Here is a 27,507-nt window from a genome sequence, read left to right as displayed (position 1 = left end):
GACCAGAAGTCTGATGAGGAGACGAGGGCCTCAAGACCGTCATCATGGGCCTGCGGTTCTGAGACCTCCGGACTCTGAGCAGCGAAGACACTATCCTGTGCGATATCTCCATGGGCACCCCACAACCAGTGGTTCCCCAGCAGTGGCACAGGCAGGTCTTCTGTCACATCCACGACCTTTCACATCTGTCCATCAGGTCCACGGTCCGGATGGTGGCAGAATGGTTCGTATGTCATGGGCTGCTGAAGCAGATCGCGAGCTGGGCCAGAACATGCACCCATTGCCAGACGGCCAAGGTGCACAGGCACACCAGGGCGCCCGTACAGGAGCTCAAGCACGTCTGGGAAAGGTTCAGCCACATTCACGTGGACATTGTCGGGCCCTTACCCATTTCCCAGGGCAACCGTTACCAGTTTACGATGGTGGACCACACCACTCGCGGGCCCAAAGCGATCTCGATGCCAGACGCCTCCACCGACTCCTCCTTCCGAACACTGTTGCATGGTTGGGTCGCCCGGTTCGGCATCCCGGGTCACCTCACCAGCGATCGGGACAACTCAGTTCAAATCTGCGCTCTGGGCACACCTCGCCAACAGGTTGGGGATCCAGCTACACCACACCGCAGCCTACCACCCACAGACCAATGGACTGGTCGAACGTCTGCACCGCTACTTAAATCTGCCCTCATGGCCCGCCTCACTGGTCCCAACTGGGTGGACGAACTGCCTTGGGTGCTTTTGGACATCTGTTCCACTCCCAAGGAAGATCTGCAAGCGTCATCAGCTAAGTTGGTCTACAGTGCGCCACTGGTACTACCTGGTGAGTTCGCCAACGCACCTCACAATCCCCAGCGGTCGCCCCACGAACTGTCACGCTGGGACTCGTTCGAACTCCCACATGGCACCCACCCGTCTCACATTCCCAGCGAACTACTTTCTGCGGAGTATGTTTTCGTTTGGTGGGGCCCAACCATGGCACCCCTGCAGCGACAGTGTGAGGAGCTATAAAGAGTTGTACAGCGTTCTGGCTCTACATTCATGCTGGATATTGGCAGCAGGTGGGAACTGTTTACCGTGGATAGGCTGAAGCCAGCACACCTCAATCCCACCTAGCCCGTGGTCGTAGCCCAGCCCAAGAAGTGAGGCCACCCAGCAAAAAAGGACATTGGCGCCAGTTCTGGGGATGACTATGTGGCGGCTCACCATTGGCAGGCGAATCGGTCCCACCTGTAAGCCACGCGGTGGGGCAGCCGGCCAAAATGACGCCATCGGGTGTTTTCCCTTCCTCCCAGCACGGGGCTTAGAAACCCGCGCTGGGGGACCACTTGACGCCCGGGTGACGTCAGTGCCCTCCAGCGCAGTTCTCAGCCAGGTCCGGGCTGGGAGTACAAGTGCAGCCCAGCAGCCTACAATAAACTAGTCTGCTCACTGAGCTCAACCCGTCTGGTTGTGTATGTTCTTTCAGGAGCGGTGTAAACATAGAAGATAGGAGCACGAGTAGGTCATTCGGCCCTTTGAGCCTGCTCCGCCATTCAATGAGATCATGGCTGATCTTAAAGTTCAGTACCCCATCCCTGCCTACTCTCTGTAACCCCTAACTCCCTTATACAGAAGAAATATATCTAATTCCCTCTTAAATATAATTCAATGAACCTGCCTCTACTGCCCTCTGTGGCAATGAATTCCTCAGATTCACCACCTTCTGGGTTAAGAAATTCCTCCTCATCTTGGTCCTAAATGGTTTGCCTATTATCCTCGAACCATGACCCCGGGTTCTGGACTCGCCCACCATTGTAAACATCCCTTCTACATCCATTCTGTCCAGTCCTGCCAGAATTTTATATGTCTCTATGAGATCCCCTCTCAATCTTCTAAACTCCAGGGAGTACAATCCCAATTTGTGAAATCTTTCCTCATAAGTTATTCCTGCCATTCCAGGTATCAGCCTGGTGAATCGCCTCTGCACTCCCTCCATTGCAAGAACATCCTTCCTCAGATAAGGCGACCAAAACTGCACATAATACTCCAGGTGTGGCTGCCGCTACACTAACTTGTTTCTTTTTAAGTAATAATTCCAAAGCAGATTGTCCAGGCAATTTTAAACTATGGCCTAATTTTTCCAACAAAAAAGTTTTTACCTGATAATAACAAAAAGGTATTACTAGGAACCTGAAATTTTTCCTTCATTTGATTAAAAGATACAAACTTCCCTGCTTCAAAACAATCTTCAACTTTCTTTTTAATGCCAATTGATTCCATATCTTTAAAAACTGTTTAGTGACAGTGAAAGGAAAAAGTTTATTTTTCATATAGTGGCATTTTCGCTGAAATCTTACCTTTTCCACCCATCTCATAATCAATTTTATTCCATATTTCAATTAAATGCTTCAATATAAGTGTTTCTCTACTGATTAGCAATTTTGAATTCCATTTATAAATAAATTCTTTCATAAGTTTCTCATCAATGTTATTTAACTCTATACTTGCCCAATTTGAAGTTTTATTTAAATCAAACATTCCATTAATAAATTTTAATTGTGCAGCTTTGTAATAATTCTGAAAATGTGGAAGTTGTAAACCACCTCATTCAAATTTCCAAGTTAATTTCTCCAAAGATACCCTATTCATTTTTCCTTTCGTAAAAACTTCCTTACAATTAAGAACTTTCAAAATTTTTTGAGGTATTGGACAAGTAATAAATTGAAAAAGATATTGAATCCTCATAAAAATGATCATTTTAATACAATTCACTGCACCTATAAAAGTAATAGGTAAATCATTCCATCTATTTAAATCTTTAATTTTAATAAATAACAGTAAATAATTTAACTTGTACAATTTAGTTAACTTCTATCAATTTCAAAACCTAAATACTTAATTGGATTTTGTGTCCATTTAAAATTGAACAATTTGTTTGCATTGATCATAATCTCCTTCAACAAATGGCATAACTGTGGCGGCACACATCCTCATGGCGAACCGGCCCCGCTTGTATCGCCACATTGGCGGGGCAGCCGCAAGAAGATGGTGCCATCAGGGGACCTCCATGCCGCACGTTTAGGCCAGGAGGCGCGCCTTGGGCGAGCGTGGTGACATCACCGCTGACGCAGGGGCGGAGCTCACACCGTCCTTAAAGGAGGCGAGCGAAGTTTGAATAGACAGTTTGTTTGAAACCCCAACGAGGTAGTGGTGTAGCAATCGCCACATTGGTTACCCCAGCGAGTCCAGATGGTTTTATGGCCTCTTGATATGGATTCTGCAGCAATCAGCGAAGTCGCTGTGAAACTTCCCCCCTTCTGGACGCATTGCCCCCGCACTTGGGGCAGGCAGGCAGAGGCACAGTTTCGCCTCAGACACATCACCTCAGACGCCATGATGTTCTACCACATCATGAGTGCGCTCGATAAAGAAACCACGGCCAGCGTGGACGACCTCATTCACGACCCACCAGAAGATGGTAAATACTTCACTCTCAGAATCCTCTTCCTAGGCACCTTTGGCCTCCCCCGTGGGCAGTACGCCGCCAGGCTCCTACACCTGGACAGTCTGGGCGACAGAACCCCATCTGCCCTCATGGACGAAATGCTGATGCTGGCAGAGAGCCACAGACCATGCTCGATATTCGAACAGGCCTTCCTTGACCAGATGCCGGAGGACATCCAACTCCTGCTGGCAGATGAGGATTTCTCAGATCCATGCAGAGTTGCAGCCCAAGCAGATGTCCTCTGGCGGACCAAGTGAGAAAATGAGGCCACCCTCAGCCAGGTCACCTGACCTGTAACCAATCAGCCACAAGCGCCCCCCAAGCACACACTGGAAAAACATCATCCCACCTGGTGTTTCTAACTTTAACGCTGGGAGGCCCAAGCCTGCAGTTCGTTCCAGGGAAACAATCCAGCCAGCCACCGTTAATGGCTGCGACGGCTGGCCACGCGAACAGCCTCCTGCATGTGATTGCTAAATCCAGTGGCAAGCATTTCCTGGTCAACATCGGAGCAGAACTGAGTGTACTTCCCCTGACCGCCCTCCAGACCAGCACCCATGCACGGGGCCCAACCCTATGGGCGGCCAACAGATCCTCCATCAAGGCTTTCAGCATACAGCACACAGATCCAGATCAGCAAGAACAAGTTTCGCTGGAAGTTCGTACTGACCTCGGTGGGCACGGCACTACTGGGAGACGATTTCCTCCAGGCGCACAGCCTGTTGGTGGATGTCAAGAGCAAGCAGTTGGTAAATGCCCTCACCTTCCAATCCATCCACCTCGACACCACAGACACATGCGACCCAGGAATAGGTTCCATCACCGCCCCCATGGATGAGTATTCTCGCATGCTAGATGATTTCCCCGCCATCCTGCAGCCAATCCGCCATGCCCCAACATGGAGTCCACCACCACATTTTGACCCAGGGCCCCCTCCCCCACCGAGAAGCTGCAATTGGCAAAGGAGGAGTTCTCCCGACTGCAGGAGCTGTGGATTGTCCGCAGGTCAGAAAGCCCTTGGGCCTCCCACCTCCAGGTGGTCCTGAAGGCTTCCAGGTGTTGGCGCCCATGCAGGGATTTGCATCGCCTCAACGACACGACCATGGTCGAAGGTCGACCTGGTACGGGGTTACCATCAAATCCCGTTCCACTCCAATGGCATCGGCAAGACTGCCATCACCCCATTCGGATCAAGAGGATCAAGATCCTCTTCGTTTTTTTTACAGAATGGATCCCACAAATATTGGGGCAAGAATTTTTCTCTGGAGGCTTGGTATTGGAAAGAGCTCATAGAGCTTTAAGAAGAAGACCTCCGTCTGATCAATCACCGAGACCTGTGATAATTCGATGCTTGAATTATTTGGACAGAGAAACAATACTTCGTCTAGCAGTGCAAAATGCGAGACAACGACAAGCTCCGTTAATGATTCAGAATAGTAGAGTTTTTTTTTCCATCCCGATTTGAGTCAAGAGGTTATTCAGCGTCGGCGTCGATTTAATATAGTTAAAGAAGTTTTGTGGCGTAAAAGCTAGAAGTTTACTTTTCGTGAGCCGGCAGTGTTGAAGGGGTTTTGTGGAGATTTTCAATCTCGGTTTTTTGAGAATGAACGTGAAGCAATAATTTTTGCTGATTCGTTGCCAGATGTACGAGGACAAAGACGTAGTTCACCATTGTCTCCTAAAGAAAAACTTGGTTGTTCTGGAAATGGAAGAAATGGTAGAAATGGGAGAAATGGGAATGGAAAGAGTCCAACTTCTCCTGAAATGGTGTCGCCAAGTTTGAAATCTCTTGGATGACGAAAAGAACTTTCTTATTCTTACTTTATTTTTATGTCATTATGATATCTTGTTGTTATTCTTTGCTTGGCTGGGGAGGGAGAGATTTGTTCTATATTCTATTAGTCATCAGCCACTGGTGGATGATCCACACCCAAGTTTTGTTTAGAGATTACTACCTTTTGTTAGTTTTTTTGGGTTTTTTTTTTACTTTATCTTTTTTTTCCATTTTTATTTTATTTAGACTTTAATTTGTGGTTTCTTTTTCTCCTATTGGAGGGCCTATTTACATTATTTTGAGTTTTTATATATAGATATTATTAGTTTTTAGTAATATTACTAGATATGTCAAAGTTGAGGTTTGCTACTTTTAACGTTCGAGGTTTAAACACACAGATTAAGCGTAAACGCATTTTGGCGTATTATTATTATTAAGAAAATGAAAATTGATGTTGCTTTTTTACAAGAAACACATTTGAATGTCAAGGAAAGTATGAAATTGAAGAGGGATTGGGTAGGGCATGTATATTTTTCTTCATTTAACTCTAGGGCTAAAGGTGTAGCAATTTTGATACATAAGAATTTATCTTTTGAATTACAATCAATGGAGGTAAAGGGAGGATGTATTCTTAAATTAAATTGTAAGATTTTTAATGAATTGTGGACTTTACTTAATATTTATGCCCCAAATGAAGATGATGAAACATTTATCTGCATCAATTTTTGTTTAGATGGAATGTAAATTTGTTACAGCAACATAATATTTAATGAAGCTATGGACAAAGAAAAAGAAAATGATAGATTCTAGTGGTGAATTGTTAGTCTTGACTCCGATGTATAATAATCAACTTATTTCTTTCTCAATATATAATCGAAGTTTATTACATTGGAGATTTAAAGGTGTGGAAAATTTGCGAGATTGCTTTAAAGGTAAATTTTTATCTTTTGATCAGATATGGTATTGATCAGAATTTTTAGTTTCTCTATTATCAAATTCGATCTTTGGTAAAGCATGTGTTTGGTAGAGATACGATTTTACCTGAAATGACTAAATTTGAGACTTTTCTTATGAAGGTACCAGAGAAGGGTTATATTTCAGTTATGTATCAAATATTACAGGATGGTATGGATAAAAAAGGTTGGGATAAATCTAAAGGTAAATGGGAAGCAGAAATTGGTTTTATTTTTTCCGAGGATGATTGGTCAGATATTTGTTATGATAGTGTAACTAGACTGATAAATGCATGCTATGCAATGATTAATTATAATTTTTTATAAAAATTATACTTAACACCTGAAAAACTAAAAAAGTATGGTTTTCATGAATCAGATTTGTGTTTTAGATGTGGTAATGCTATTTATATATATATACCAGTTTATACCCTCTCCATAAATCTTCGTCTGCGAAACCAAGCCAAAGAAAGAGAAGTTTATATATAATAATATATAATTATATATAATATATATATAATTATATATAATTATATATAATTATATATAATATATATATAATATATATATAATTATATATAATATATATATAATTATATATAATATATATATATATAATATTTTTTCTTTGGCTTGGCTTCGCGGACGAAGATTTATGGAGGGGGTAAAAAGTCCACGTCAGCTGCAGGCTCGTTTGTGGCTGACCAGTCCGATGCGGGACAGGCAGACACGATTGCAGCGGTTGCAAGGGAAAATTGGTTGGTTGGGGTTGGGTGTTGGGTTTTTCCTCCTTTGCCTTTTGTCAGTGAGGTGGGCTCTGCGGTCTTCTTCAAAGGAGGCTGCTGCCCGCCAAACTGTGAGGCGCCAAGATGCACGGTTTGAGGCGTTATCAGCCCACTGGCGGTGGTCAATGTGGCAGGCACCAAGAGATTTCTTTAGGCAGTCCTTGTACCTTTTCTTTGGTGCACCTCTGTCACGGTGGCCAGTGGAGAGCTCGCCATATAATACGATCTTGGGAAGGCGATGGTCCTCCATTCTGGACACGTGACCCATCCAGCGCAGCTGGATCTTCAGCAGCGTGGACTCGATGCTGTCGACCTCTGCCATCTCGAGTACTTCGACGTTAGGGATGAAAGCGCTCCAATGGATGTTGAGGATGGAGCGGAGACAACGCTGGTGGAAGCGTTCTAGGAGCCGTAGGTGGTGCCGGTAGAGGACCCATGATTCGGAGCCGAACAGGAGTGTGGGTATGACAACGACTCTGTATACGCTTATCTTTGTGAGGTTTTTCAGTTGGTTGTTTTTCCAGACTCTTTTGTGTAGTCTTCCAAAGGCGCTATTTGCCTTGGCGAGTCTGTTGTCTATCTCATTGTCGATCCTTGCATCTGATGAAATGGTGCAGCCGAGATAGGTAAACTGGTTGACCGTTTTGAGTTTTGTGTGCCCGATGGAGATGTGGGGGGGCTGGTAGTCATGGTGGGGAGCTGGCTGATGGAGGACCTCAGTTTTCTTCAGGCTGACTTCCAGGCCAAACATTTTGGCAGTTTCCGCAAAGCAGGACGTCAAGCGCTGAAGAGCTGGCTCTGAATGGGCAACTAGAGCGGCATCGTCTGCAAAGAGTAGTTCACGGACAAGTTTCTCTTGTGTCTTGGTGTGAGCTTGCAGGCGCCTCAGATTGAAGAGACTGCCATCCGTGCGGTACCGGATGTAAACAGTGTCTTCATTGTTGGGGTCTTTCATGGCTTGGTTCAGCATCATGCTGAAGAAGATTGAAAAGAGGGTTGGTGCGAGAACACAGCCTTGCTTCACGCCATTGTTAATGGAGAAGGGTTCAGAGAGCTCATTGCTGTATCTGACCCGACCTTGTTGGTTTTCGTGCAGTTGGATAATCATGTTGAGGAACTTTGGGGGACATCCGATGCGCTCTAGTATTTGCGGAAACTGCCAAAATGTTTGGCCTGGAAGTCAGCCTGAAGAAAACTGAGGTCCTCCATCAGCCAGCTCCCCACCATGACTACCAGCCCCCCCACATCTCCATCGGGCACACAAAACTCAAAACGGTCAACCAGTTTACCTATCTCGGCTGCACCATTTCATCAGATGCAAGGATCGACAATGAGATAGACAACAGACTCGCCAAGGCAAATAGCGCCTTTGGAAGACTACACAAAAGAGTCTGGAAAAACAACCAACTGAAAAACCTCACAAAGATAAGCGTATACAGAGTCGTTGTCATACCCACACTCCTGTTCGGCTCCGAATCATGGGTCCTCTACCGGCACCACCTACGGCTCCTAGAACGCTTCCACCAGCGTTGTCTCCGCTCCATCCTCAACATCCATTGGAGCGCTTTCATCCCTAACGTCGAAGTACTCGAGATGGCAGAGGTCGACAGCATCGAGTCCACGCTGCTGAAGATCCAGCTGCGCTGGATGGGTCACGTGTCCAGAATGGAGGACCATCGCCTTCCCAAGATCGTGTTATATGGCGAGCTCTCCAATGGCCACCGTGACAGAGGTGCACCAAAGAAAAGGTACAAGGACTGCCTAAAGAAATCTCTTGGTGCCTGCCACATTGACCACCGCCAGTGGGCTGATAACGCCTCAAACCGTGCATCTTGGCGCCTCACAGTTTGGCGGGCAGCAACCTCCTTTGAAGAAGACCGCAGAGCCCACCTCACTGACAAAAGGCAAAGGAGGAAAAACCCAACACCCAACCCCAACCAACCAATTTTCCCCTGCAACCGCGTCTGCTCTCTCTCTCTCTCTCTCTCTCTCTCTCTCAAATTTCAACTTGCTTTTGTATATTTAGCATTATCTGTAGTGAAAAAATGTATTGCTAGTACGTGGAAAGATACAAATATGATTGATATTAATAGATGGCATAATTAGATGAAATATTGCTTAATAATGGAAAAAAAATCACATGTTTCGCGTGATAATTATAGTTTTTTTATTAATAAGTGGTTGTTATATTCAGAATATTTACATTTTGTTTTGCATTGATTAGATTTTAATATGTGTGCTTAATTTTTCTTTTTTTTCTCTCTCTCTTTATGGCTCTCCTTAGGAGAGTTGGCTGAAAGGGGGGGACTCTCTTTTTTTTCCTTTCTTTTTTCTTTTATATATATATAAAATATATTGTTCATGTTTACTTTATTGTTATATGTTACTTATTATCTGTATTTTGAACGAATAAACAAAGTTTAAAAAAAAAATTAAATCTCCATCTATAAATTGAATCAGTTTTGTCAGAACTTGAACATGACATCAATAACGATGAGTGATCTGATACAATTCTAGATTTATATTGTACATGTTCAATTCTTCCTTGTAAATGAGCCAAAATATTTTAAAAATCTATTCTAGAGTAAGAATCAAACCAATAAGAATAAAATTAATAATCTTTCTCTAGGATTCAATTTCCTCCAAATATCTACCAAATTCAAGTCTTTCATTCACATCAAAATTCTTTTTACAGTTTTTGTTTTTAAGGACTTTGTAGATTTTTTCTAAAATTGGATCAAAGCAACAATTAAAATCTCCACCAATTATTATATTTCCATTGTTTCTACCAAATTCAAATAAAGCATCTTGAATAAATTTCTTATCTGTATTAGGTGCATAAATACTCATACAAGTCCAAAATTCTGAATAAATTTGTCAATTTACCAAAACAAATATTGCCAGATGATCAATAACTGTTGATTGTAATTTAAATGGCATTTTTATTAATTAAAATAGCCATTCCTCATGCTTCAGAATTAAAAGATGAAGCTACAACTTGACCGACCCATCCTCTTTTCAACTTCTAGTGTTCTTTCTCAGTTAAATGAGTTTCCTACAAGAAAACAATATCCACTTTCAACTTTTTAATACGAACTAAAACTTCTTCCTTTTAATTGGGTTATTGAGCCCATTCACATTAAATGTTACATAATTCAAAGTATGTACTGCCATAACATAGTTCCAAAAATACTTAACTCCCTTTTCCACCTCAGCACGTCTCGGCTCCACAGCCAACTTTCAAATAATTTCATATTTTCCACACATTATGTGTTCACGTTAATGGTGTGCATGCTATACAAGTGAAAATATGATAATCTATGCACTGCTAGCTTCAAAGAAAACATTTTCTGCTGATGCCATGTTCCACAACATCACTCTTTCCCCATCAAAAGTAAACATCTTTACTAAACCAGCAGCCATAATGAGTTGCCAGTATCTAAAATTATCTAAATTATACATTAATTTTATACATCTAAAATTATACATTATCTAAAATTGTATTAATTATCTATTGTATATATTTATGTCGATATTTAACTTTGCTTCAGCAACTGTGATTGCTCACCATTAAACTGGTACACATCAATTTACAGATTAAACATTTGTTTTCAAGTACCATTGCCAAACTGAAACATGCAGATGTGGTGAACAACTTTAGAAGAAACTACACTGTACAAGGTTCTGATTAGATAGTAATTCTGCATTATTGCAAAATAATGGTCTATTTAAGTACTTCAAATGGACTTTGCCTCAACTTTTATCTTTACTTTCTTAATTAAGGTGAGAAATGATTTAGACTGCAGTAAATTCAAACAAAATATTCAATTCTCCACATTCTTGCACCAATGTTAAAAATTAACCCAAGTATTCATATTTTACAACTCCTCACCTGATGTCTTAAAATGCATCTCCAACAATGCTCTATTTCAGGATTACTCAATAAAATAAGCAGTACTGTTTTAGAATTTCCGTTGTGAAGATGCAGTGTGTCAAAGCCAGCAATAATGCACAATTCTGCAGGTCTGCTGTGTTTAAAAATGGGCACAACTTGCCTTTTGTGAGAAGCACCCGACTTGATGGAGAAGAAATATTCCAAAAAGATTTTTGGTCTGAGCCTTACTAAATGAATGGGATAGAGGTCACCAGAGAAAACCACACAATCTTTATGATAAAACAGCCGACAAACTGGATTTGCCTTTGGGATTTATTTTATTTGGACGTTGTACACACTAACCCAGTGGTTCTCAACCTTTTTCTTTCCACTCACAAACCACTTTAAGTAATCCCTATGCCATAGGTGGTCTGTGATTAGTAAGGGATTGCTTAAGATGGTATGTGAGTGGGAAGGGAAGACTGAGAATTACTGCTCTAGACCCAATTTTTACTGAAATATTTGGCTTGAGAAAAACTATCATTGGTCCATTTCCTTTGGAGTTATGAAACTGTGCACATAACAAGTCAATCATGTATGATTAAAACAATGGTTTTCAAAGTTTTTCTTTCCATCCACATAGCACCTTAATCACAGAGCACCTTTGGCATAGGGAATACTTAAAGTGGTATGTAAGTGGAAAGAAAAAGATTGACCACCACTGGTCTAACCTATTCTTTCACTTAATAGAATTCATGGTTCATCTCACAGCAGATGTGTTGCAGGGCAACCACTTCAAACAATGCATTCCTTTCTGAAATCTTAAAATTATGATTCCATCTTCTGAACTTCAGTATTTCTAGATCATAATTAACATGAACATTTTGTGGTCATGGCAGTGAGATCATCTTCATAAACCATGTTTTGTTTCTACCAAGTTTTTTTTTTAAACATATTCAAAATACCACACACAGATGTTCATTTCTTGCCTGTGGCTTCCTCAAAGTTGGAAGTAGGCTTATCAAAGTATCTATATTATTTGCATTTCCCTGCATTGTACAAGGTTGCATTCTCTCATTCAAATGAATTTCCTGTTTACACATTATCTTGTGCATTGAGAAATGTGCTCTCTTCAGTGACTGCAAAAAACAAAGTCAGGATTATCTCATCAACAAACATTTCTATCTAAAAGTAATTCATTTTGTTTCTTTCAAAATCCTGCAGCATTTCCTTTATACCTCTCCTTTTAATGGCTCCATATGAATTTCAGTTTCTAATTTCTAGTACTCATAAGTTACAAGTAGACAAACTATAATTCTTTGTCATGCATTCACCATTATCTAGCATTCTCTTGGTGTCCAACATATTTGGCTAGTTGAGTCCATATCCTATACTTTCATTTCCATTCTTCACCTCTTCCCCCAAATCTATGCTGCTTGACACCTTTCCATAAATTTATCACATTGAACCTTGTACAATGAGAAGGGTTCTTTTACAAGCAGTTTAACAGGCCAGCTTTGACATTCATACAAACATTTTTAGTCGAACAGCAGCAGCACAATTGCAGAGTAATGAGTTGCAATGATAAAAGGTCAATTAGTACAAAGCTTGGGGAACATGAGAACATGGATCATGAATAGTAATTCAGATGTCTATGTCTGTGAGACAGAGAAAAAAAAATAATAAATAAATCGTTCAACCTGTGGGTGAGCAATTTCATTCTGGTGGGCCTTTTCCCCAATGGCAGGAAGAAGAGAGGGTGCCCGAGGTATGATGGGTCCTTCAGTATGTTGACTGCGAGGCCAGTTTGTATATTCTGGGCTACATTCAGCACCTTCTGCAGATTCATCTGATCTTGAAGAGCAGTTCCCACAGCATTCTATGATGCATCCTGTAAGTAGACTTTTACGCATGGGGAGTCTCATCACTTTCTCTACTGTTAGGTACTGAGAAACTATTTTGACTTTTTTCAGATGACCCTTTACAATAAATGATGTTTAAATTTGTTGACAATTTAGTGTGTTAGTTAACAGTACTTGTTTTCATCTTGTTCTTGCTTCTTCTGCCAATTTTTTTCCACCTATAATTCAGTCTTCTCCAACAAAACCCTTCACGACAACAATGTTCCCAACTACATATATACTGGTTCCTTGTTCCAATGCCCAATTCTAACCTGATCATAGCACTTACCCAAGATAACTCATTTATTGAATCCATATTCCAAGAAATCCCTCACTTCTCCATCCTTCAAAATCCCCATTCTTTCCAAGACTGTACTCAAGACCACTGTCAGATTAATCCAACTGGAGCCCCTGGGCAAGGAGACCTTGGGAAGCCTAAACTTAAAAGCATCTGATTATGAGAAGCTGTTTTCTTTATTAACTCAATGAAAGAGTAGAACATTGCTGAAATTTTAACATTGATAAAAAGATAGTTTATAAATTTTTAACCTTTAAAAGTTTAATGATCATATTCACACAGAACTTTCATAGTTGGGTTTCGACATGACACTATATACAAAATTAGAACAGTTTCTTTCGAGCTTTTTTGAATGCAAACTTATCAATTATGCCATTAAAATCAGTAAGTTGCAGTTTATCATTTTCTATGCAGAGAATACTCAGATCATAGAAATGATCTTGAGATATGGCTAATTATTTGGCTGTAGGTCCTGTCACTTTATTGTACAGAAACATCTTGAGAAAGTGACTTGTAGTGGTAGTTACAGATAACAGTTCTTCTTGAAGTTCTTGGGAGGCTGTGATCTATATATAAACTGGTTGTTCTTCAGTTTGCTCAGACAGCTCAGTGTAGTCTACTTGATTTTATTCTGTTTGCAAACACAAACGTTCTGTATCTGAGGGATTATGAAGTGCTGTTTCTGACGTGATTGGCTTTAAACCAGCATTTCTCAACCTTTTTCTTTTCATTCACTACCACTTTAAGTATTCCCAATGCCATTGGTGTTCTGTGATTAGTAAGGGATTGTTTAAGGTGGTATGTGGGTGGAAAGAAAAAGGTTTAAAACCACTGTTTTAATCGTATCTTATTGACTTATAACTCCAACGGAAACAGGCCAATGACAATTTTTCTCAAGCCAAATATTTCAGTAAAAATTGGTACTAGAAGAGTGATTCTCAACCTTCCTTTCTCACTCACATACCACCTTAAGCAATCCCTTACAGATCAAAGAGCACCTATGGCATAGAGATTACTTAAAATGGTATGTTAGTGGATAGAAAAAGGTTGAGAACCACTGGTCTAAATGCTTCAGTATTTCCTTCTGTTCATTTTGTCACTTTCATTTATTAGCATCACTTACTCATTTTTTCCCCCACAAAAAGTCAAAATTAAATATTTTAATTCATAATGATATAAAAGAAACTCTGGCAGCACACCACTAGGAAGATGAACCGGCCCCGCTTGTAATCCACGCCGTCGGGAAGTACAAGACAACCCTGCCAAGCAAAACAATTCACTTCCACATCAGCCGACACAAGTTCTCGTGGAGGCTCACTGTCTCGCCCCTTCCGAACATCATCCTGGATGCCGACTTCCTCCTTGCCCATAGAGTAGGCGCCTGGTGAACGCCCATACTTTCCAGGACATTCACCTCGACGCCTCCCACACAGAGCAGCCGCAGATGGCCACGATCAACACGCCCAGAGATGAGTTCCAACAAATCCTGGATGAGTTTCCGACCCTCCTCAAGCCACAGTTCTCCGGTGCCTCGCCGAGCCACGGGGTGTTCCTCCACATCCCCACCCAGGGCCCACCGGTTCACGCCAACTCCCGCCTGATAAGCTCCAGGTGGTGAAGGAGTTTTCGGATCTGCTGGAGCTGGGGATCATTCGGCGGTCTGACAGCCTGTGGGCCTCAGTGCCTCCTGGTGCCGAAAGCGTCCGGCGGCTGGCGCCCCTGTGGAGACTAATGATGGATCAATGAGGTGACAGTTCCTGACCGTTACCCCATCCCTCACATTAAAGGACATTACGGCCAACCTGCATGATGTGAGGGTTTTCTCCAAGGTTGACATGGTACGTGGGTATCACCAAATCCCAGGTGTCAAGACAGCCATCATCACCCCATTTTGCTTGTTCAAATTCCTGCACATGCCATTCGGGCTTAAGAACACCGCTCAGACCTTCCAACGCCTCATTGACTCAGTGGGCAGGGATATGGATTTTGTCTTAATTTACTTAAACGACATCTCTGTTGCCAGCAGGGATCAGGCGCAACACAAGCCCCACCTTCTCCCGGCTGGCCAACTTCGGCCTCACCATCAACCCAGCCAAGTGCCAGTTTGGGAAAGAGTCCATGCAGTTCCTGTGCCATGCCCGCTGCTATGAAGGTCGCTGCTATCAAGGAGTTCCCATGTCCAGACAATCTCAAGGGGCTGCAGGAGTTCACGGGTTCATCCCAGGAGCTGCGCGCATCACGCAGCCACTATTCGCCCTCATCGCAGCCAAGCACAAATCCATCACCTGGACCCCAAGGGCCTGCATTGCATTAAGAGGCTACCAAGGTCACCCTCGCGAAGGCTCCCACGCTCGCCCACCTGCACACCGACCTGCATATGGAGCTCTCCGTCGGCGCCTCCGCCGCAGCCGTCGGCGCCGTCCTGGAGCAGCATGTGAACAGACAATGGATGCCGCTGGCATTCTTCAGCCAGCTTCTCACCCACCAGAGCGCAAGTATAGCGCTTTTAACTATGAGTTACTGGGCATGTACCTGGCTATGCAGCATTTCTACTACTTCTTGGAGGGGAGGACTTTTACCATCTTCACTGACCACAAACCCCTCAGGCACTCACGATGGTGAAGGACCTCTGGTCGGCCCACCAGCAGCGTCACCTCTCCTTTGTGTCGGAGTTTACCATCGACATTCGGCACAAGGCGGGAAGGACAACGTGGTCACCGATGCACTCTCGCGACCGGCCATGTGCACTGATGCCCGGCCTCATCTTCACCAGCTCGCCCGGGAACAGAAGTCCGATGAGCAGACGCGAGCCTTCAGGACTCCCATCACGGGCCTGCGGTTCCAAGACCTCACGACTCCGAGCAGCAGAAGCACCATCCTGTGCGATGTCTCCATGGGCACCCCGCGGCCAGTGGTTCCCAGCAGAGGCGCAGGCTTTCCATCAACATCCACTGCCTTTCACATCTGTCCGTCAGGTCCATGGTCCGGATGGTGGCAGAATGGTTCATCTGACACGGGCTGCGGAAGCAGATCGCGGGCTGGGCCAGAACATGCACCCATTGCCAAATATCCAAGGTACACAGGCACACCAGGGCACCCGTGCAAGAGCTCTAGCACGTCCGGGAACGGTTCAGCCACATCCACGTGGACATAGTCAGGCGCTTACCCATTTCCTGGGGCAACCGTTACCTGTTCACGGTGGTAGACCACACTACTCTTTGGCCCGAGACGATCCCGATGCCGGATGCCTCCACGGACTCCTGCTTCCGAGTGCTGTTGCACAATTGAATCACCCAGTTCGGCATTCTGAATCACCTCACCAGCAATCGGGGCACCCAGTTCACCTCGGCGCTCTGGTCACAGCTAGCTAACAGGTTGGGGATCGAGCTACACAACACCACAGCCTATCACCCACAGGCCAATGGGCTGGTCGAGCGTCTGCACTGCTACCTTAAGTTGGCACTTATGGCCCGCCTCACCGGTCCCGACTTGGTGGACGAAATGCCTTGGGTGCTCCTGGGCATCCGCTCCACGCCCAAGGAGGTTCTGCAGGCGTCATCAGCTGAGTTGGACTACGGCACTTCCTGGTGAGTTCATCAACACGCCTCACATCCCCCAGCGGTTGCCGCTCGAGCTGCTTCCCCACCTCCGGGCCTGCTTGGAATCCTTCGCAACCCCACCGCCACCCAGACATGGCACACGGCCATCTCACATCCCCAGCAAGCTGCTTTCCACAGAGCCCGCCCGCAGCACCTCTGCAGAGACTTTATGAGGGGATGTACAAGGTTGTCCGCTGGACATCGGCGGCAGGCGGGAACTGTTTACTGTGGACAGGCTAAAGCCAGTGCACCTCAACCCCACCAAACTGGTGATTGTGGCCCAGCCCAAGAAGCAAGGCTGCCCAGCTAAAAAGGACCTGGCGCCAGTTCTGGGGGTGGGGGCTGCATGGTGGCACACCACTAGGCAAGTGAACTGGCCCTGCTTGTAATCCACGCGGTGGGGCTGCTGGCCAAATTGGTGCCGTCGGGGGTTTCCCCTTCTCAGCACAGGGCTCAGAACCCCGTGCTGGGGGAACCACCTGATGCCCGGGTGAAATCAGTGCCCACCCCCCCCCCCAAGCGTGGTTCTCAGTCAGGTCCAGGCTGGGAGTACAAGTCCAGCCCAGCAGCCTGCAATAAATCAGTTCTGCTCACTGAGCTCAACCCGTCTGGTTGTGTGTTCTTTCAGTAGCAGTGTAACTGCCGCTACAAATCCTCATTTGTTCTCAAAATAGACAGTAATCTCATAACTCCCACCAGCACACAGGATTGCAGGAATCCCGCAAAGTATTCAAAATTCCTGCAAGTTGAGAATCAGATATGTGGGTAAATCCCGCATGAAAATTTGTCTAACTGTTAAACATATATGTTTAATGTAACTAAGCAACTAGGCCTAGATAGTAAATTCAAAGGTAAGTGCATTCAGCACTCCCATCAATGTTTCCTGAATTTTGGATTTGTGCTTAAATCTTATTTTGGCCTCGGTATGTCCCCGATTGCTATTGTTACAATTTAAATAAAATTCCAGTTAAATTTTTTTGGCAGAAAGCCAAGCACTCCGCCCCCACCCCCAACCACCCCCACCAAATCATGAGGCCCTGGGCTGCAGCCCATTCACCCCTTATGTAAATCCGGAACTGCTCAAGACGAGTTGCCATTTCTATACCTTTACAATGCTACTCTATTTAGATCAGCTGTGAACTTGGCAAGTCATTGATTTAGTGTCAGTTTGAAAATTTAATCTACTATTTTTATTTTTACAAAAGTTGTTTTGTTGAAGTCTGAAAGAATTCTCATTAAACAGCACAGCATTTTAAGAAAACAAAAGTAATTAATCACAATTTTAAACATTCTAATGAATATCCACTCTATTTTCGGAGAGGAAAAAATAAATGAATAAAATTCACTGGAAACGCTCAATTTAATTGGCAGACTTCCCCCATCCTGAAAAGGAAATGCATCCTTTCCTCAAATAATGTCATCATAGATAAAGGCCAAACACAAAGACCAGTTTACCCATACAATAAAGCTCAAATTCTGCTTCAACACACTTCAATGAGTTAAAATAAAATGTGGAGCAACAATGAAAATAACAAAAAAAAGAAACTGCTAAAACTAAAAACAGCAAGTCATGAAACACAAAATAAATAAGACAAATAGGAGTTAATGTTTCAGGTCATCAATCCTTCCAGCTCCTAAAGCAATAAACCTTCTTGCCCTCCGAGCAATTGGAACATTTTTTTTCCCCCACAAAAATATGAAAATAAGATCAGCAGTTTTTACATTTGCTGAGATCGTGTTGCGCACAGTCTGCACGGTCCTAAAAAATTGGTTTGTTCTCAAAATTCCGGAGGTGAAGCACGAAAGTCTGCAGATTGGAGTTAAAAAACACAGAACTCCAACATTTGTGTTTTTAATTACAATACTTGTTCAGAATACCAATTTTCAGAAACTAACTCCCAGACCCACAATAAACCACTGGTTTTTGCACATGGCTGTGCTCGAGTTTATGACATGGATTTTTAACCCCAGGTCATTTTATTCCAAATTATAAATGCAAATCATTCTAATATGTCAGCAAGATCAAAAGGTGATCATTTTTTCATCTGCGTTAATTATTCATAGATTTGACCATCTTGGAAAATGGCTCATCTGCATTCTTCCACCCTTCAAATATTCCGACTGCCGAGTCACAATGAGTCGCACGAACAAGTAAAATGAACGAATCGCTCTGGAGAGATGAAGCCTGCCTTCCTGCAAGTGCTGAATGGTTGAAAGAAGAGCCCAAGCGTTTCCTGAATAACATGTCCATTCACCTCCATTGTGCGTGGACGAGACTGATTCATGCAAGAACATGACTACGCGGCACAGGTACAAGTTATTTCCAAAGCAAAATATAGAGTATTGGATAAAAGACCCCCTTCCCCTCCCCACGCCAAAAATTGTCTCGTGGATCAGCAGGCGATATGCACAAGGCCATTTCCTCAAGGACTCAAATCACCTTCTCCCAGTTTATTGAAAAGAAATCCAACTGCAAAGTTATCAAGTAATTGTTTACACATCGTAATTTACAAAACGACATTCGAGGTGCGGGTGGTATTTTAACTTCGCATTCTGAGCACCTGCTGCCACACTGGCGGGGGGGGGGGGGGAGAGAAAGAGCTGCCACACTGGGGGGGGGGGGAGAAAGAGAGCTGCCACACTGGGGGAGGGGGGGAGGAAGAAAGAGAGCTGCCACACTGGGGGGGGGGGGAGAAAGAGCTGCCACACTGGGGGGGGGGGGAGAAAGAGAGCTGCCACAATGGGGGGGGGGGGGGAGAAAGAGAGCTGCCACAATGGGGGGGGGGAGAAAGGGAGCTGCCACAATGGGGGGGGGGGAGAAAGGGAGCTGCCACAATGGGGGGGGGGGAGAAAGGGAGCTGCCACAATGGGGGGGGGAGAAAGAGAGCTGCCACAATGGGGGGGGGGGGAAAGAGAGCTGCCACACTGGGGGGGGGGGGAAGAGAGCTGCCACACTGGTGGGGGGGGGGGAAGAGAGCTGCCACACTGGTGGGGGGGGGGGGAAGAGAGCTGCCACACTGGTGGGGGGGGGGGAAGAGAGCTGCCACACTGGGGGGGGGGGAGAAAGAGAGCTGCCACACTGGGGGGGGGGGGGAAGAGAGCTGCCACACTGGTGGGGGGGGGGAAGAGAGCTGCCACACTGGTGGGGGGGGAAGAGAGCTGCCACACTGGGGGGGGGGGGAGAAAGAGAGCTGCCACAATGGGGGGGGGGGAGAAAGAGAGCTGCCACAATGGGGGAGGGGGAGAAAGGGAGCTGCCACAATGGGGGGGGGAGAAAGAGAGCTGCCACAATGGGGGGGGGGGAAAGAGAGCTGCCACACTGGGGGGGGGGGGGGAAGAGAGCTGCCACACTGGGGGGGGGGAAGAGAGCTGCCACACTGGGGGGGGGGGGAAGAGAGCTGCCACACTGGGGGGGGGGGGGAAGAGAGCTGCCACAATGGGGGGGGGGGAAGAGCTGCCACACTGGGGGGGTGAAAGAGAGCTGTCACACTGGGGGGGGGGAAGAGAGCTGCCACAATGGGGGGGGGGGGAAGAGAGCTGCCACAATGGGGGGGGGGAAGAGCTGCCACACTGGGGGGGGAAGAGAGCTGCCACACTGGGGGGGGAAGAGAGCTGCCACACTGGGGGGGGGGGGGGGGAAGAGAGCTGCCACACTGGGGGGGGGGGGGAAGAGAGCTGCCACACTGGGGGGGGGGGAAGAGAGCTGCCACACTGGGGGGGGGGGGGGGAAAGAGAGCTGCCACACTGGGGGGGGGGGAAAGAGAGCTGCCACACTGGGGGGGGGGAAGAGAGCTGCCACACTGGGGGGGGGGAAGAGAGCTGCCACACTGGGGGGGGGAAGAGAGCTGCCACACTGGGGGGGGGGGGGGGGAAGAGAGCTGCCACACTGGGGGGGGGGAAGGAAAGAGCTGCTACACTGGGGGGGGGGGAAGGAAAGAGCTGCTAACTGGGAGGGGGGCGGAGAGCTCCCAACCTTTCTCCTCGCTTCGTTCACAGACCCGCACCCGGACGCTGCATGGTCCACGCGCCCTTACTCACAATGTACAGCAGGTTGAGGACACAGAGCGAGTTCTTCGAACAGGTGAAGCCGCCGCAAACCATCGTCACAATCGAAGCGCGCGCCCCGGGGACTCGGCGCAGCAGGTCGCGAGCTCCAGGGGATCGGCCCCGCACACACGCACCGGCGCTTTGTTCCTGCCTTCGTAATGTCGCCGAAGCCTTTTTGTGGGGGGGGGGGGGGGTGGAAGGAAATCGGCTCTAAATCCACCCAAGGAGCCCAACCCCACCGCTCCCTCCGTGAAATGCAAGACCCCAAGAATGCGTGAGCTGAAGGAAAGAAAATAAACCCGCGACGAGTGCGCAGGCGCTGCTGCCCTGGAGCCGGCTGACGTGAGATTCACCTCCTGTCCAACCTGCTGGAAGTGGGGGGCGGGATGCGTGCAATGAATAATCAGGGTCCTCCTGCCTGTCGGAGATCCAAATTTAAAAGAAAGGAGCAGGAATCGCCTTGGAATATTGAACAAGTCGGACAGCCATCGACGATTCTTTTCTCTCTCTCTCTCCCCCTCGCGTTTGGCATGAGTTCCGAAGATGCTTCACGATGAAAGGGGAGGGAAGGGCTGCGGAGAAAAGCCGACGTCAGGTAACGTTGCGAGTTTGACAGGAGGTGAAGTAGCAACAAATTGTGTTGATGGTAACGATATTCAAGGAAGAATGTCGCCACTTTGTATCCTCACAAAAGGAAAGAGGACGGGTCAGCAGAGCGTGGAATGAATTCTTCCATTCTGCAGCATGTGCAACCTTGTTCTCCGTCCAACGACAGAGTGGGGAATGTATTTTTCATCAATGGGTTTTTTTTTAAATTGAGCAGGTCAAGCAGCACCTGTGCATTTTTGTCTCACGGCCAAGTCTCCGGTCGAAGTAAAACATCCTTTCATCTATTCTATGGAATAGATGATATCAACTGGGCCCGACGGGCAGAGCCTGTTTCTCTTGCAGACGAGACCGACGGTGCCGCAGAAGCACGGAGGTGACGCGAGAATAGCGCAAAGGGCTGGTAAACATATTGAAGGGACGGCCACTCCCTCCCCGTATCGCTCGAGGAGGATGGGAGCGAGAGTTGGAGGATGGATCCCAAAATCATTGGCTCTCAAGGACACTGGTTCGGTTTTTGCCGCTGTGAAGGGCACCCCGTTGAAAAGTACCAAAAAAAAGATAATGCTGACAGAAATAAAAGATGGGGGGGGGGGGGGGACAGTCAATGGTCGCATACCCTTGTTTCAGATGCTGATATGCAGTTTTTTGTTCACTTTTATTAGGTCCAACGTGTATGGCGTGATTGGGACTTTAATTCTACTAATTATTCTGCTCCTTGGCAGTAAGCTGGGCATGTGTGGAATGATAATAATGTTAATGACTTTATTGAACATAAAAGTGCAGTACAAGCCCTTTTGCCCAGGATGTTGTGCCAACCTTTACAAACCTACTCAAAACACTAAACCTTTCCTACCCCACACCCATAATCCCCTATCTTTCTTGCATCCATTCTCTGTCTGCCTCTACCTCCACACTTGGCAATGCATTCCAGGCTCCCACGACTCTGTGGAAGGGAGGGGTGGGGGGGTGGGGGGAGGAGAAATTACCCTGACATCTCCCTAAACTTCCTTCGCCTTGTCCGGACCTCCTCTGGTGTTTGCTGGTCTCACACCAGGAAGAAGGTGCTGGCTGTCCACCCTATCTATGCCTCATAATCTTGTAGACCTCTACTAAATCATCTCTTCCTTATTTGCTCCAAAGAGAATCTTACCATTACCTGTGTACTCTGCCTTCAAGTTTGACCTTCCAAAATGCATCATTTCACCCTTCTCTGGTTGAACATCATCTGCTACTTTTCAGCCCAACTCTGCATCCTGTTGTAACCTATGATAACCATCTGCACTATCCTCAACACCTCATATTATCTGTCAACATACTGAGTCATTCCTTTACGTCTTCATCCAGGTCATTTATAACAATCACATTGTGCAAATGTCCCAGTACAGATCCCTGCTGAACTACCTCCAGACAGAATATGCTCCATCTACCACTATCCCCTCTTCCCTATCCTGTCACCTTTCCTCCAGCTCTCCACCCTTTCCCTCTCCATTCACAGAGCTATCCTCCCTCCCCGTCTTTGCTCTTGTGCCCTCTCTCCCTTATTCACCTATTACCTCTTTTCTGTGGGACTGTGCTCCTCTCCCTACCCATACTCCTCACCATTTTATTCAGATTTATTTTCCTCATACCATGATGAAGGGCTATATAAAGTATGCAGTTTGACCTGCTGAGTTTCTCCAGCATTGTGTTTTACTTTAATCACTATATCCGCAGACTCTCGTGTTTTACTCAGAATTATTCAAAGCAATTAACTGTATAGTTTTTTGGCATTTAAGTTCATGATGTCAGATATTATTATGAACACTGAAGACAAATAAGTGACTCAGTGACATTATGAACATTTCCACTTTTAGCATTTAATTCATTTATCTTGTATGATGCAAGAAGACCCTTTCCTAATTTCAGTGACATTTCAGTAATCATCTGTTTGAGCAATGGGCTTTTTGCAAAATTACCTCGGAGGGGTTTGAAGTAATCCAAGGGTTTATCTTTGTACTCTTTATGTACACTCTCTGGATGATTCTTTTCTTTTAGCTTGCTTGGCCTCATGCTTTCATTTGAAAATGCATTCAACAAATCAAACACATGGCGAAGATGTAATTAAACCATACAATAAGTATTCTACCAAATACTGCCAATACATCTTTTTTGCTGAGGAACTTTTAGGTAAAATTATTTCTGAAAGTAACAAAAAATAACTATTACAAAACAAAAGCACTTTTTACAATGTAAATGTTGGCTCAAATTTTATGAAAAATTATTATCAATGCATACCTGTTCAATAAAAGCTAGCCGAAGGAGACGTACATTCCCTACCGATCCTGGAAACATGAAACAAAATGAGAGTGCTTGCAGACAGGATGTTATGTAGTGAGGAAATCTGGGACTATTTTATGCTAGAGCATGATCACTAACCCTATAAAAGTCACATCGCACTTGAGAGTTGTGCATCAGTGGTGAGAGATATTGTATCTATCAGCAACCCAGTAGCCTGATGTGAGTAAAGAAATATGTTGTCAACTTACAGGCCTTTCTAGTATTTGTTAAGACTTCAGATGGTACAACCCGGACACAACATGGTAGCAGTGGTGGGATCGATCGAAACCCACACTATATAGAAAAAAGTTTGAAATAAACATGGCGAGAAGGAAACAAAACAAAAGCACCATTGTCCGATTGCCAGTGCTGAAGAAGGCCATGGCCGCAGCAGCAGTGTATCCAGTAATGGACGGGTAAGCCGATGACATCATAGAGGCTTTCAAAAAGTTCAAGCAGAAGTGCAACCTGGCATTCAAAAGGTTCCTCAAGGCAGTTACACCAGAGGAAAAGGTTAGTTACATCCTTCTTTGGATAGGGGAGCAAGGACTAGAACTTTTTAATAGCAGGGAACTGGTTGAAGAGGAAGAAAATAACCCAGAAAAGATATTTGAAAACTTTTCCTCTCATCTGCAACCACAATCTAACCATAGAATAAAGTGAATCGAGTTCCAGGGATTAAAACAAGAGTCTGATGAGTAGGTAGACAATTTCCTCACAAGGCTAAAGAATATTGCTGCAAAATGCAAGTTCAAAGAAATAGAAGAGAGAATAGTCGACCAACTAATTTGGGGAAGCGCTCATCCCAAAGTGCAGAAAGTTCTCATAGGAAAAGACAATTTGAAACTAGCAGAGGCCATAGATGACCTTTGGGGCCACAAGGAGGCAAATGCAATCCCTCTCCACGCAGGCCAACACGCAGCACAGTGATAGAAGGGTTGATACCATAAAACGCACACAGAGAAAGCCACAGACATCTGAGAACAGTAGGAGGTGTGGCAGACTACACCCCTTCAATGACCGCAAGAAATGCCCCATGTATGGTTTGAAGTGCAGGACCTGTGGGAAGGTCAATCACGGGGAAAATATCTGTAGGTCTGTCACAAAAAGAGAGAGAAAACAAGAATACAGAAATAAAGTACACCATGTCAAGGGAAGCAACAGCAATGACTCTGACACACTGATGCTCAACAATGAAACAATACTCCTCCATTTGACATCCAAGAAAGGGAAGGGAGAAAAAAGTGAATCGCATACCACGATCCAAATGAAAAGAAAGATTGGAAACAAACCAACAACATTCAACTTAAAAATAAAGTTGGACACTGAATCACAAAGCAACGTCCTCCCACTCGGACTGTAGCATCAGATGTTCCCCGAGAACATGATGAATGGATACCTGGAGGAAGGCACACTAGAAGCTGTAGAACCCAGCCTATGGTGGCCCTGTGATTAAACTTCCAGGAAAAGTCCAAATAAAAGGCAGACATAAGGAAAAAAGCATCATGTGTACGTTCTTCGTGGTTGACATCAATAGACAAGCAATTCTAGGCCTGAATAATTGTCAGGAATTACAGCTAATCTCTGTAAACACTGAAATCAGGAAGAAGCAAATGCCCAAGAGAATCAATAGCAACATCCTGCTTGAGCAATGCCCTCTGATCACAAACAAGGTTGGGGCATGTTCCCAGAATGCTTTGATGACACAGTCGGGTGCTTCAGAAATTTCGAATACCACATAACCATCAACCCAGAATGCAAACCAATAATCCATGCTCCATGGAAGGTGCCAATAGAGCTGAAACAAAGGCTAGAACAGGAGTTTGAAGAAATGGAAGAAAACAAGTGACAGGGAAAGTGGTGGAGCCAACTGACTGGGTGAACTCCATTGGAATAAAGGAAAAACCGAATGGCTGCCTGAGAATATGTCTGGACCCCAAAGACTTAAACCAAGCAAACAAAAGAGGTCACTATCCAACACCAACGCTGGAAGACATCGGTTCTGAACTAGCGGATCCAAAATATTTAGCAAACTAGGTGCAAAGAATGGATATTGGAATGTGACGCTGGATGAAGAATCGACACTGCTCACAACATTCAACACTCCATTCGGCCAGTACAAATTTGTGTGACTATCTTTTGGCCTAAAGGTGAGCCAAGACGTCTTCCAGCAAAAAATAGATGAGACCTACAGGGGATGCATGGGTGCTGTTGGCATTGCAGATGACATCCAGATCTTTGGTAGAGATGGAAAAACCCACAACCTTCATCTACACGAAGCCATGAGGGGCTGGCATCATACTTAATGCAGACAACTGCATTATTAAGGAGAAGAGATGCCAATTCTTTGGAATGGTGTACACGCCTAATGGGGACAGGCCAAGCCCAGAGAAGGTAGCAGCCATTTCTGAAATGGAACACCCAAAAGACATAAATGAACTAAGAAGCTTCCTTGGCCTGGTCCAGTACATGAGTTCCTTCACCCCACACATGGCAGACCATACAGCCAACCTCAGAGAGCTGCTGAAAGAGGATGTGGAGTTTCAGTTGTCACCATTGCATCAGCGAGATTTTGACAAGCTGAAAGGAAGTGATCTACAGAGAAGTAGAACTGTGCTACTAGGACAGTAAAAAAAGCTGCCAAATTACAAGTAGATGCTTGGGGCACCATTGAAGAAAAAATGATAGCCTTTGCCCCAAAAGCCCTGACAACAGCAGAGACCTAATATACCAATATTGAACAGGAGCTGTTGGCAGTCGTACATGAATGCGAAAAATTCCACAAATTCCTCTATGGGAGACAGAGTGGTAGAGAGTGATTATCGCCCACTGGAACACATCCAGAAATAAAACCTCAGCAAGGCTGATTACAGAGGCTACTTCCTCGGCTCCAATGTTATGACTTCACCTTGAAGTGCAGGTGCCGATGCCTTGTCACATCTTTCCCCAAACGAAAAATACAAAATAAAAGACATGGAGATCAAGGTACATACCTCGTCAGTGTGACCATTTACAAACTAAACCTGATTAAAGAAGAAGCCACAAAGGATGAGGTGCTGCAGCTGCTCTCGCAACACGTGATACAGGGTTGGCCAGAAAGCATAAAACAGGTACAACCTACAATACATCAATATTGGTCTGTCAGGGATGACATATCCCTGGAGAATGGTATATTGCTGGTAGGGTCTCGGCTGATAATACCAGAGACAATGCAAAAATAAATTCTCCAGAAAATGCACCAAGGCGACGTGGGAATGGAGAAATGCAAACTCAGAGCAAAGTTAGCAGTTCACTGGTCAGGCATGCATGAGGACATCGAAAAAATGGTGGCTACGTGTCCAACATGAGGTGGAGGAGCAACATCCTCCCACCAGTGTGATTCCACTGAAAATATAGAACTGCAAATGTGTGAATAGAACACATAATTCTTAATTGCAATTGAAGATAAAGAAGCAGTAATGATTTATTTTTAAGTTGTAATAAATTTTTTAAATGTTAATAATTATTTTTCAGAAGGAAAGAAGCTGGGACGAATTTCTGCTAGAGGATGAACACTAACACTGTCAGAGCCACATCACACGAGAGTGGTGAATGTGCAGTGAGAGACATTGTATCTGTATGCGACCTGGTAGCCTGATGTGAGAAAATAAATGTGCTGTAAACTTACAGGCCTTTTTAATGTTTATTAAGACTTCAGATGGTACAACCCGGACACAACACACATTAAGCAAAACTTTTCAACCTAAATGCTTATTTCCTGGAATTGAAGGCAATAGAACAAAATAGGGAAACTATGTGGAAGGCAATTCACCGCCAAAGCTGGTACCATGTCAGTCAAACACAATCATGTCAAAGTAAGAAACATTCT

General features: G+C 45.0%; 1 protein-coding gene and 1 long non-coding RNA gene across 2 annotated transcripts in view; one reads left to right on the top strand and one right to left on the bottom strand.

Annotated features, from left to right (window-relative positions):
* The window catches only part of tspan13a (tetraspanin 13a), a 71,072-nt gene extending 50,025 nt beyond the window's left edge, over window positions 1-21,047 (bottom strand). The window contains exon 1 of the mRNA XM_069913790.1: window positions 20,706-21,047. Coding sequence (XP_069769891.1) covers window positions 20,706-20,768 — 63 coding nt within the window. The 5' untranslated portion in view covers window positions 20,769-21,047. The remainder of the gene's footprint in view (window positions 1-20,705) is intronic.
* LOC138751487 (uncharacterized) lies at window positions 20,760-27,305 on the top strand. The gene is made up of 2 exons (XR_011349976.1): window positions 20,760-21,309; window positions 27,153-27,305. It is a non-coding gene; the product is annotated as an uncharacterized lncRNA (long non-coding RNA).
* The last annotated feature ends 202 nt before the right edge of the window (window positions 27,306-27,507 follow it).

The sequence above is a fragment of the Narcine bancroftii genome, chromosome 1 (assembly GCF_036971445.1).
Source record: "Narcine bancroftii isolate sNarBan1 chromosome 1, sNarBan1.hap1, whole genome shotgun sequence".
NCBI classification, from domain to species: domain Eukaryota; kingdom Metazoa; phylum Chordata; class Chondrichthyes; order Torpediniformes; family Narcinidae; genus Narcine; species Narcine bancroftii.
Note: the sequence above shows the minus strand (reverse complement) of the source record. Positions and strands in the feature narration are given on the sequence as shown.